General features: G+C 46.2%; 1 protein-coding gene across 1 annotated transcript in view; it reads left to right on the plus strand.

Moving 5' to 3' along the window:
- PHACTR1 (phosphatase and actin regulator 1) overlaps positions 1-12,909 on the plus strand; it is a 273,928-nt gene that overhangs the window by 174,570 nt on the left and 86,449 nt on the right. Inside the window, exon 5 of the mRNA XM_023555811.2 lies at positions 8,341-8,662. Within this exon, the coding sequence (XP_023411579.2) occupies positions 8,341-8,662 (322 nt within the window). The remainder of the gene's footprint in view (positions 1-8,340; positions 8,663-12,909) is intronic.

Consider the following 12,909-nt stretch of genomic DNA (forward strand, 5'->3'; position numbering starts at 1 on the left):
TTTTTGTGGCAATAGAGGTATAATAACATAACAGAGGTAAATCTGAGTCCCAAAAAGGTTAGCCCTCTCCCCTAGCAGTTAGTTTCAAAGTATCCAGGTTTTCTGGTTCCCAGTTTTATATTCTTTCCCAGTAGCTCTCAAAACCAATGTAGTGCCCTGTGCATCAGAATTAACATGGGAGCCTGGCCTACCTCTCCTTTTTCTCTTCCTGCGGTGGTTTGTTGCAAGGATGGAAAACTGCTAAGATGCTCCTTTGGAAGCCTCCTGGCTGTATAGGAGCCCTGGTGGCACAGTGGCTGAGAGCTTGGCTGCTAATCAAGAGGTCAGCAGTTCAGATCCACCAGCTGCTCCTTGGAAACCCTATGGGGCAGTTCTGCTCTGTCCTCTAGGGTCACTATGAGTCGAAACCAACTCAACGGCAACGGGTTTGGTTTGGTTTTGGTTGCTGTACACTTTCCAGTCACCCCTGGTTTTTTCAGGGACTTGAAAATAGAACCACCATGTACTAAAAACACTCTCTGTTTCTTTCTTGGCTTCCATCTTCCCACCCCAAGCCAGGAAGCTCTCAGGATGGACTTTCGTGGGTGTGCCAAGAGTCCCGTTGGAACACTGCAGATGTGTATAGCACTTAGCAACTTAGAAGACATTTTGACTTGATCTTGTCTGTCCCTCAAACAACCGGTAGGAAGGCAGGGAATATAGTATTGTTTTTATTCCAGAATCAATTAAAGCTGCATTTGTTGAGCTCCTGTTATATACCAAGCAGTATAGTGGGGTGTTTTATACTCAGTCCCTTTGTTAACTTCTGTGGGAGTTCTATAAAATTACAAAAAGAGCGTCTCTGGAGAAACGAATTATAAAAAGCTGACCCTTCCTCTGGGATGACTCGACCCCTACCAGGGTAGACCCTGAGCTGGATTTCAGCCCCACTTTTCCTCTCAGCATCCTTGAGTAGTGCAAATGGTTAACATGCTCAGCTGCTAACCAAAAGGTTGAAGGTTCAAGTCTACCCAGAGGGGCCTTAGAAGAAAGACCTGATAATCTACTTCCAAAAAGTCAGCCACTGAAAACCCTCTGGTGCACAGTTGTACTCTGACACATGGGGTTGCCCGGAGTCAGAGTCAGCTTGGCGGTAACTGGTTTTCTTAATCCCCTCAGCACCTGACGTGGTGGCTGTGTAGATGTTAATTTGTTTACTTTTCGTAACAGACCTGTAAGGCAGACAATACTCCCTTTCTGCAGATGAGGAAACTGAGGTTTAGGAAGGCTAAATGACAGGCACAGTGACAGAGCTCCCTAGTCTTGAAGCCGGGATTAAGCCCTAGCTCTTCTGAGCTCTGAGCCAGTGGCCATTTCAGCAGGCCATTCTCCCCTCAGAAAGAAGCCGCCTGCCCACCCTCAGAGACCAGCAGCACAGCTGGATCTCCTCCTCTGGGACCCCCAGGCACCTGTTTTCCCTCGGGAGCGAGCAAAGCAGCCTCTGTTAGAGGAGTGCATCTCAGCCTTGGCTGTGCACAGCGCCCTCTGGGGAACCTCGTCAAGATGCAGATTCTGATTCAGAAGGCTAGGCCCGGGAATCTGCATTTCTGACAAGCTCCCAGGTGATGCTGTTGCTACTGGTCCAGGGACCACACTGATTGGCTGACCCTGAGTATAGGAGAAACTGGTCACCGAGTTCTGCCTTCCCCACTGCTCTGAAGATGTGAGTGTCTACTATGCACTCGCGTGGGTAGCACACTGAGGAAAAAGCCACACCCGTGTGACTTAATCAGTGCATCAAGTCCACCTGCTGCAAATGAAAATTGGCAGCAAGGCAAGGCAAATGAAATGGATTGGATCGAATCTCCATGAAATGCTGTGATAAAGGGAAGCAAAAGGGCCATGATGCTCAGTGGGCAGGCTCCCAAACCAAACTCGGGGCAGCTTCCTGAAGGAAGCAGTTCAGTAATGATGATGATGATGATAGCAACAAGAATAATAGTTTCTCACTCAAGTATAAGAGACCAAAAGCAAAGAGGAGAAGGCAGGAAGGGACAGGAAAGCCAGATGAATGGACACAGAGAACCCAGGGTGGAAAGGGGGAGAATGCCGACACATTGCAAGGATTGCAACCAATGTCAGGAAACAATTTGTGTATAAATTTTTTTGAATAAAAAACTAATTGCACTGTAAACTTTCACCTAAAACATAATAAAATTAGATAATAATAAGATAATAATAATAGTTACTGTTTATTGAGTAACTAGTGCCAGGCACAGTAGAAAACAGTTTATGTACGTTATCTTATTTAATTTTTGCAACCATCCTGTGATATTAATTTATCCCCATTTCTCAGTTTGGAAAACTGAATACCAAAGAGGTTAAGTAAATTGCTGAAGGTAGCTGAATTAGGTGCGTGATTTTATAGTTTATCTCACATTTCTAGTAAGACAAATTTTGGTCATGAGCTCGTAGCTTCATAGTTCATAGAAAGTTGGACACGCTCTCAGCCGTGGTCTCCACTTACGTCAGAGTTACCTGAGAGCTTGTTTTCAAAAGCAGACTCCTGACCCCCTAATGAACACCCGCTGACTGAACCTCTGAAAGTGAGACCCAGAAATCTGCCTTTCCCAGCCTCCCTAATGAGGTCGATGACCTCCTACGTTAAGAAGTTGACATCTTGCCACTGACTTGTACATTTAAAAATGGTCAAAATGGCAAATTTTATGTTATATATACGTATTTCCACAATAAAAAAATTTTTTAAAGAATTGGGCATCTTGAAAAATAAATGCCAGTGGCATGCCCATCTCCCTTTGTCATCCTCACAACAGAAACATCAGTGTCTTCATCAGACAGGAATGAGTATTGGGTATATGTTTGTTCTGCCTTCCAACCTAAGGGGCTCGTCTTCCAGAAGTATATCAGACAATATTCTGTTGTGATCCATAGGTTTTTCATTGGCTAATTTTCAGATCTCCAGGCCTTTCTTCCTGGTCTGTCCTAGTCTGGAAGCACCACTGAAACTTGTCCACCATGGGTGACCCTGCTAATATTTGAAATACTGGTGGCATAGCTTCCAGCATTATAGCAACATACAAGCCACCACAGTAGCGCAAACTGAAAAACAGGTGTGGGAAGGAAAATGCAGGTAGAAGGGGAAATGGGGGGCACTGTGTGGCCCAGTATAGCATCCCTGAACAATAAAGTAGCCATCTCCACTGATTTGGTCCTGCTTCCTTGCCTGCATGGGTAGCATTCTTGGGCCCATTTGGCTTATTTTCCAGTGATGACACCAAGTAAGTTTTGCTACCAAAGTAGTGACAAGAAATACTGTGGTGGCAATACTGGGGAAGCCAGCAGAACTTGTACAAGGCAAGGTCATGGAAGCTCTATAGACACATTCAAACCCCCCGGGGGGCCCAGATTGCTGGGCTGAGGGCAGTGGGGTACTCGGTCTCGGGGAACATCTAGCTCAATTGGTATAACACAGTTTATAAAGAAAATGTTCTACGTTCTACTTTGGTGAGTAGCGTCTGGGGTCTTAAAAGCCTGTGAGCGGCCATCTAGGTTATTCCACTGGTCTCACCCCTTCGGGAGCAAGGAAGAATGAAGAAAACTAAAGATTAGTCCAAAGGACTATTGGACCACATATACCACGGCCTCCACCAATACAACTAGTGCCCAGCTATCTCCACTGACTGCTCTGACAGGGATCACAATAGAGGGTCCTGGACAGAGCTGGAGAAAAATGTAGAACAAAATTCTAACTCAGAAAGAAAGACCAAACTTGCTGGCCTGACAGAAACTGGAGAAACCCTGAAAGTATGGCCCCCAGACACTCTTTCAGCTCAGTAATGAAGTCACTCCTGAGGTTCACCCTTCAGCCAAAGATTAGATAGGCCCATAAAACAAATCGAGACTAAAGGGGCACACCAGCCCTGGGGCAAGGACTAGAAGGCAGGAGGGAACAGGAAAGCTGGTAATAGGGAACCCAAGGTTGAGAAAGGAGAGTGTTAACATGTTGTGGGGTTGTTAACCAATGTCATAAAACAATACGTGTACTAACTGTGTAATGAGGAACTAGTTTGTTCTGTAAACCTTCATCTAAAGTACAATTTAAAAAAAGAAATACCGTGGAGGACTGTGGCTGGAAGTTATATCTTAACGTGATGGGCAGAACCTAATGTATTCTCAGTCCCTTCCTGAGCAGAGAGTTTTGCTTGGCCCTCCTGGCCTTCCTTTCTACTGATCAAGCAAGTGAGCACCTACCTGCCTGAGACAGAGAACTAGCACCCACAAATGAAGGAGTCGTGGGCTGGGGGCTCCCAGAAGAGAACCCTTCACACATCCGTGCACATTACATTTGCCAGGATTGCCCTGGAGTCCATGGGTGGTACCAACGGTTAACGTGCTCGCTACTAACCTAAAGGCTGGAGGTTCGAGTTCAGCCAGAGGCACCTCAGAAGAAAATCCTGGCAACCTTCTGAAAAATCAGCCATCGAAAACCCTATGGAGCAGAGTTCTATTCTGACACTAATGGGGTCACTGTGAGTTGGAGTCAGCTCAGCGCCTGGTTTAGGCTAGCTTTAAAGCTTCCCAGAGCCATGGGAACTGACCCTTCAGTAACAAGAGATGAGCGAGGCTGGTCAGTTTTCACGTCAGCCACTTTGGAATTAGCCAGCACGCCTGGGGATGGGCCTTGTGTTGGGTGCACGGGAGGATTGTAGTGAACAGGTTGAGCCCTCAAGGATGAGCCTGAGAGCCCCCGTGCTCAAGACTGGTTTGCCTTTGGTGTTAGGAGAGCAGTCTTGTCAGGCGCCCTGGAGTTATTACATTTTTCTGCATCTCCACTATAGGATCAGCAGGTTAATGCCCATACATCCACAGCTGCAGGATCCTAAAATTGCAAACCACTTTTGCTCGCCTCTCCCTCCCAACAGATCAGTTTCTGGGGAAGGTTTGAATTCATCCAGTAACAGATTATTTCAGTAAAAATGTTTGAAGCCGCTTGCTGTGAGCTGGGCCCTGTAGAAGATACTGGGGATGTGAGGAAGACTCGCCCTGGGTGCCTGCTCTCCAGCAGAGGAGACGGTTATGTAAGTAGGAGGTGCAGTGCTGTGTCTTCGGGGTCAGTGTCATCATCTACGAGATGGAAATAGAAGCGGCATCTGCCTCACTGGCTTGTGAGAATTAAATTTGTTAGCGTGTGAGAAGTTCCCAGCCCTTAGAACACTTAGCAAGCGCGATGTAAGAGTTGGAGATAATTATTACTGTCATCGTTATTATTGCCCTTATTGTTAACGTTTTCTTTTTTTGTGAACGTACTATATAGAGCAAAACATTTGCCATTTCAGCAATCTTCACACGCATACTTCAGTGGCATTAATTATGTTCATCATATTGTTAAAACATCACCCTTATCCATTCCCAGATTATACCATCACCCTTAACAGAAGCTCAGTGTCCCCTAAGCATGAGTCCTCCCACTGGTAACATTACCGTTGTGATCACTGACGTGAAGCACGCGCAGGCCACGGTAGGTGGGTATGGACTGGAAGGAGTGATTTAATGATCAAGGAAGGTTTCTCAGGGGAGGTGATTTTTTAGCTGGACTTGAAGGGAGAGTCCGAATTGACCAAAACAGAGAAGAGTATTCCAAACAGAGGGGAAGACACAGACCCAGGGAACATCAGGCAGTTTGGAGAGCTCGTGTGTTACAGGAGTGAGAGTAGATGCCTGTGAGTAGTGATGAAAAGGGAAGCCTGAATTCAGTGGGTGGTGGGGGAGGCTTTGAGTGCACACCTCTGGTTTCTCTGAGAAATAGAAGCAGTCCCTGGGTAGTGCAAACTGTTAATGCTCTCAGCTATTAACTTAAAAATTGGTGGTTCAGATCCACCCAGGGGTGTCTCAGAAGAAAGGCCTCATGATCTACTTCTGAAAAATCAGCTATTGAAAACTCTATGGGGCACAGTTCTATTCTGACACTAGTAGGGTTACCATGAGTCGGAATCAACTCGACAGCAGCTGGTTTGGTTTGGTTTTCATCTGCTGAGAGGGAGGAGGCTGAGGAGCCAAGACAGACTGGAACAGCTCTTGTGGAGCGTGTGAGGGGAGCTGACCGAGGCCACCTGGTAGGACTTTGCTGAGAATGGAGACTCTGGGTTCTTGTGGTACAACATCAGTAAAATCCACGGGAGAAAAGTGATGTAGTAGGAGAGACCCTGGTCAGGTGCTTTCCAGGTACAACAGGGGACTTCATTTCCACCAGGGGAACCAGAGCAGACCCCACAGAGGGAAGGTGTAGACAGGAGGACCTGAACTAAGCAGCAGACAGGCCATGAAGGATGTTTAGAGAAGTTGGACTTCACCTTTTGGCCAAGGAGCCGGTGGTGGATTTTACACTGAGGAGTGGCGTGATCAGATTTGTGCTCTAGGAACTCATTTTGGCAGGACTGTGGAAGTTAAGTTGGAGGAAGGCTACACTCAAGGCACAGAGGTAGTCTCCCAGGCAAGCCTACAACCTTCTGGGCTCAAGCATTCCTGCCTCTGCTCCCCCAGGGTTAGGTGATTTCCAGGAATGTGGGGTACAGACAAGGAGCCCTGGAGGCACAGTGGTGAAAGTGCTCGGCTGCTAACGGAAAGGTCAGTGGTCCAAACCACCACCTGCTTCTGTATAGATTATAGCCTAGTAAACCCTATGGGGCAGTTCCACTCTATCCTATATGGTTGCTATGAGTCTGAATTGACTCGATGGCAACAGCTTTCGGGGGAACAGACAGAAGATTACACGGTCTTCCCAAAGATGCCCTGAGAAGTAGTCTGACCCCAAGCCCTCTTACATTTGGAGCATCTCCGGGAAGCTTCAGTAACACTGTCATGGGACCAAGGGGTTGGTTCTGGGTAGATTCCATCAAATCCCCAGAGTGCTTTTGGAGCCCACCTTGGATGCTGTGGTAAGGGGTCAGCCAGCCCCACAACCATGTTAACACCTTGCCCCCATGCAGTGCTTAGCAGTGCACAAAGTCTTCCATAGCGCCTATGCCAGGCACATAAACCAAGTGGCCACTCTCTATTGTAATTAAGCCACTCCGATGCCAGCCTCCCAAGCTGGCATGATCATCCCCATGTAACAAACGAAGGAATTAAGGTTGGCAGCGTTAAAGTAATTTTCTGATGTTGTTAGTGGACTCGAACCTTAGGCTGCCTAACTCCATTCCCCTTAGAAAGTGCCAGCTGGAAGGGTATTCTCACATTACAGTGGCAAAATTCTAGACATCATGGGTACTTAGAGTTAACCAAACTGCAAAGTTTGAGGGCATAGTTCTCCAGACTGCCACGTTTGCCCAAAACTACTAACGTCAACCACAGGAGTTAGGTTCCAACTACAAGGTTAGAGGGACAAGTCCACATAAGACCACTCTCACTTGTGATACCAGCTACAAGTTCAGAGGGTTCCCAAAGCCATCTTCAGGTTCAATCATTCACTAGAAGGACTCACAGAACTCAGTGGAAGCTATTATACTCATGGTTACAGTTTATTAAAGAAATGATACAGACTAAAATCAGCCAAAGGTAGAGATGCATAGGGCAGAGTCTGAGCGGGTTCCAAATGCAAAGCTTTCGTTGTTCTCAGGATGTGTTACCCTCTAGTATTGAGATGTAACGATATGCAAGGAGTACTGCCAACCAGGGAAGCTCACTCAAGCTTCAGTGTTCAGAGTTTTTATTTGGGCTTCATTATGAAGCCATGCTTGATCAATTGCCCATGTGATTAAAGTCAATATCCAGTGCTCCCCCCCAAGGTTGGGCTGATATCACATGGCCCAAGGGGCCCGCCATGAGCTACCTCATTAGCATTATCTATCAGTTATGGTCCAGCGGGCACACCATGAATAACAAAGACACTTCCATCACTGGATTCCAAGGGTTTAGAGATTCCCTCCCAGGAGCAGGGACAAAGGCCAGACCTTTCTTTGGGCAAGACCAAATTCTTTACTACCCATTGGGACACCCTAGAAAACTGTCTCTTTCAAGGCTCATGTGTATCCATGAGCAGAAGAGCTCCTTGCAATTCCCCTTCCTGCTGGCTCATCATCTGTGCTGCTCTGAACCTCAGTTTGACACACAGCAAGACAGACACCACTAACGGATGGGTCCATGGTGGCCCTTACAACCAGCATGCTTTGAGCAGGGAGCAAGCACTGGCGGGTGGTTCTTGGGTAGCACTCACCATGCAGATGTCTTCAGTTGATGTGTTTTGTCACTTCAGTGGGCAGTCTCAAGGTGGGCATGTGGGGTATTCGGGTTCTTCCTGGAGCCCCAAACTCACATCTGCGTCTTACCCTCCTTCTGCCACAGATCCTGGTGCCCCTGTGAAATTGCCTTGTCTGCCAGTGAAACTGTCGCCTCCGCTACCTCCAAAGAAAGTCATGATCTGTATGCCTGTTGGAGGGCCAGAGCTCTCCCTGGCATCCTACGCTGCCCAAAAGAGTGGCCAGCAGAGCATGGCCCAGCACCACCATACAGTCTTGCCGTCCCAGATCCAGCACCAGCTGCAGTACGGTGGCCACGGCCCACACCTGCCCTCCTCCACCGGCTCCCTGCCCATGCACCCCTCCAGCTGCAGGATGATAGACGAGCTGAACAAGACGTTGGCCATGACCATGCAGAGGCTGGAGAGGTAACCTGGGCGTAGGGGGCATGGTTGAGGGTGTGCGGGGGCATGGTCCATGACTGGGGAGCATGAAGGCCAGGGCGAAGGTTCGTCCTCACTGAAATATATAGTCTAAAAGTAAAATAAGAGGAAAAAATGAACATTAGGACAGTAAGGAAGAGAAAAACTGATGTTGCTAACTGTAGAATAGTCACACTGATAAAAGAGAAACAGGAATGTATGTATATGTAACACACACATATACACACATCTGTACTCACCAACACACATACGTATACACTAGCTCATATGCTTCTGTAAGCACTAACATGTTTTAAAGGTTATATGCGGTCATTGGAAGATGGGGAGAAAATACTTTATATTTCATGTCTTTCTGTCCTGTATAATAATTTTGTTTATTGCATGGATGATATAAAAAAATAATTTAAATATAAAACAAGAAAAGATTACAGCTGGCAGGATGGCAGTGGAAAACGAGGGATGGAGAAGGTGGAGGGTTACACTGTCATTTTTTGCTGGTGGAGAAAGCAGAGAATTACAATCAAATTATATGTGGTGTGTGAGCCACTAATATTTTAACAGCAACTGCTACAGCCTCTTCTTTCACCAGACTTTGCCTCCAATACCATTGTTGGATGATCTGCAAAGAGGACCCCCAAGGGCAGGCCTTGCTGGAACAGCAACCCCGACTTCCCACATCCCCACAACCAAGCGAGAATCTCTATTTTGAGGAAAATACATACACACACAAACAAATGCCACTTTTTGGGCCCAAGAAGTGCCTGGAAAATCCTAGTATGGCTCCCAGGGAAGTTACTTGGCAAGGTCCCTGGTGTATCAAAGAGAATAATGTGCTGTGATCTGCCATGAAGGATGGTTTGAGCTGAGAGCCAAACTGCCCTTCCCACGGTAGTGCCCACTGCTAACCAGGCCCCATGGATGGGAAAAACCAACTCGTGGCAACTGGTGATGTCCGTAGGGATGGGAAACTGAAGTCTGGAGACCCTCACTGATCACCTAGGCAGAGAGCCAGAGGCCAGTGGGCACAGTTGGGACCTGTACATTGTGTCTCCTGATTCTCAGTTGCCTTCTCCATCCCTGCCTCTCAGCCAAGTAGTCTATGTTTGGGAGATCAGTAACTCAAGCGAAGTTGTTGTCTCTGCGAATTCTAACCTGAGTACCACATGTAATACCTACCCTCATTGCAAAACAAAAAATAAAACATTATTTTTAGCTACAGTTATTATTAATGAGATAGGCAACTGGCTGACGGAGACGGTTACGTAGCTGACTACTAACCAAAAGGTTGGCGGTTCAAACCCACCCAGAGGTGCCTCGGAAGACAGGATTGGCGATCTGCTTCTCAAAGGCCATGGCCTTGAAAACCCTACGGAGCAGTTCTATTCTGCATACGTGGGGTTGCTGTGAGTTGGAATCTACTCAACAGAACTAGCAACAAGAAGTTATTAACGAGAACAAAAATAATTAAAACCCAGAAGGCACTTTTTAGTCTACTGTGTACCTTTATATATATCATCTTATTTCATTCTCACACCACCTGGGGAACTGATTAAATGGAAGAATTAAGGAAGGTTGTATTAGCTTCCCAAGGCCACCTACTCAAGGAGTAGTCCACAAACTGCTTGTAACCACCCCCAACCCCCATGCAACCAGAAAAGTAGAGAAATCGAAGCAAGCTCTTAGAAACTTTCCTAGCATTTTGGCAGAATAATTTATGTCTGTTGATCTAGTTGTAAAAAGGAGATTTCTTTTTTTTTCCTTTTTTACCTATTTTTATTGTAGTTTACAAAAGCATCAATTTGTGATGGACTGAAAATTAAGATATAGTGAGAATGGTTGCACAACTTGAAGGATGTAATCAATGTGACTGAATTAATACACGTAGAAACTTGAATTGGTATATATTTTTGCTTTGTATATTCTCAACAACACATGTAAATAATTTTAAAAGAGAAAGGAAATTAAGATAAATAAACTAAAAAAAACTGTTCTTCACCAAAGACATCTTGAAAAACGTTGCCCTAGGTAGTAAGTAGAGTCTCTGGGTGGTGCAAAAGGTTAAGCAATCAGCTACTAACCAAAAAGTTGGAGGTTCAAGTCCACCCAGAGGCACCTTGGAAGAAAGGCCTGGCAATGTATTTCTGAAAAATCAGCCATTGAAAACCCTATGGAACACAGTTCTGCTGTGACACAATGCAGGGTCGCCATGAGTTGTAGTCAACTTGACAGCACCTGGAGGTATAAGTAGAGGGGCCAAGCCTCCAAGCCTGGGTCTTCCTGCTCCAGGTCCAGAACACCTTCAACTAGAGCATAACTGTTTTCCCCAAGACAACTAGCCATGAACCTAATTTTCTGCCTCCATGTCTGCTGTACACCAGTAAGTTTATGTACATTTCAGGAGCTTTACTCATCTGAAAAACATACTCGTGACAGCGTATTAGTAGGATATTGCTAAATACGTTTCCACTTAGAACATGCCATTTTAAAAGGTTCCATTGAATGTACTCATCAACCAGTTAGATAATGTTCTTCAGTTTAATGGTTTCTGTGTGTAATTTTAGAATGTTTCAGTTGAGTTTACATAAGCAATGGATAGGTCTTTAGAGGCTACACAGGGTCAGATTCTTTATTGAAATGAATTGAAGATAACATATTGGGGCAGGTGCTGGGAAAGAGGGAAACGAGCATGATCAGGGCCCCTGAATAAAGACATTCTGTGTGCTTTGTCCACCCCCAGGTCCTCCTTGCCTCTTTCTGTCTCCCTCACCTCCCACCCTAAGTCAAGACATGTTGTTGTTAGCTGCCATCGAGTCAGCCCCTGCTCATGATGACCCTGTGCACAATGGAATGAAGCACTGCCTGGTTCTGCATCATCCCCATGGTCAGTTACAGATCAGACAGTTGTGGTTCATAGGGTTTTTATTGGCTGGCTTTCAGAAGTAGATCTCCAGGCCTTTCTTCCTAGTCTGTCTTAGCCTGGACACTCTACGGAAACCTGTTCAGCATCATAGCAACATGTGAGCCTCCACTGACAGACAGGTGGTGGCTAGCATGAGGTGCATTGGCTGGGAATCCAACCCAGGTCTCCTGCATGGAAGGTGAGAAGTCTACCACTGAATCACCAATGCCCTGCCTCAAGACCTAGTGTTGTACAATAGGCCAGCCAGGATTTAGGGAACTAATGCATACATCACTTTGACAAGATTGCCCCGCATACCCCACCCCCCAACCCTGAGAAAAAGAGGCCTTCTTTCTAAAGATTGGAGAGCTTTGGGAGGCATCTCCATCACCTTCCAGGAGTGCTGGAAGAATCTGAAAGCAGAACAAGTTCACGGGCTCCTTTCAGTATAGTGAAAGTGTAGTTGTCTCAGGTGATGCTGTCCTTCCATTAACTGTCTGAAAATTCTCACTGGTGCCTATCAACTTTATTTCATTCTTGCTCTAACCAAGTTTCATTTAGAAGGAAAGTATCGTTTCTCTATTCTCCTAGTAATTTCCAGTGACCCCAAAAAACACTGCAAGAAGGAAGAAACATTACCAAACACTTAGGAATTGTGCCTGCACAGATCCTTGTACTTCCCCACTATTTGGATCATCACTGCCCCCAGGATCTTATAGGACATCACTGCAGAGCATCAACCCAGATCCTATGGTCTGATCCTGATGAAAATTTGTAGCTGAGGAGAAAATGAAATGATGAATTAAACAGTCCACATTAATGCCTGACGTTGGGTCATAAATTTGAATAAGTCTTCTAGTCATTGAAAGGGGCCTTAGAGACCATCTAGGCAACCACCCCGTGCCAGTTGCAGGCTTCATGACAATTTGCCCTCTAGTCTCTGCTTGGAAACCCTGGTGAAGTTAAGAGCTTGGCTGCTAACTAAAAGGTCGGCAGTTCGAATCCACCAGGTGCTCTTTAGAAACTCTATGGGGCAGTTCTACTCTGTCCTGTAGGGTCGCTATGAGTGGGAATCGACTTGACAGCAGTGGGTGGGAGTCTCTGCTTGAATAGGAACCTTGCTAGGTCCCAAGATAAAAACAAACAAAAAACCCCACCTAGGGTTCAGCTTCTGTAGTCTCTTACCTAGTTTGCTGCATGCCCTCCTGGCTGGTCTCCTACCTCCAGTCTCACCCCCTTTCAGGCTATATCCAACACAGCAGCCAAAGAGATAATGTCAAAACAAAAATCAGATGCCCGAAATGCTCCAGCCTTCCAGCTCACGAAGAGTAAA

Source organism: Loxodonta africana, chromosome 1 (assembly GCF_030014295.1).
Source record: "Loxodonta africana isolate mLoxAfr1 chromosome 1, mLoxAfr1.hap2, whole genome shotgun sequence".
Lineage (NCBI taxonomy): Eukaryota > Metazoa > Chordata > Mammalia > Proboscidea > Elephantidae > Loxodonta > Loxodonta africana.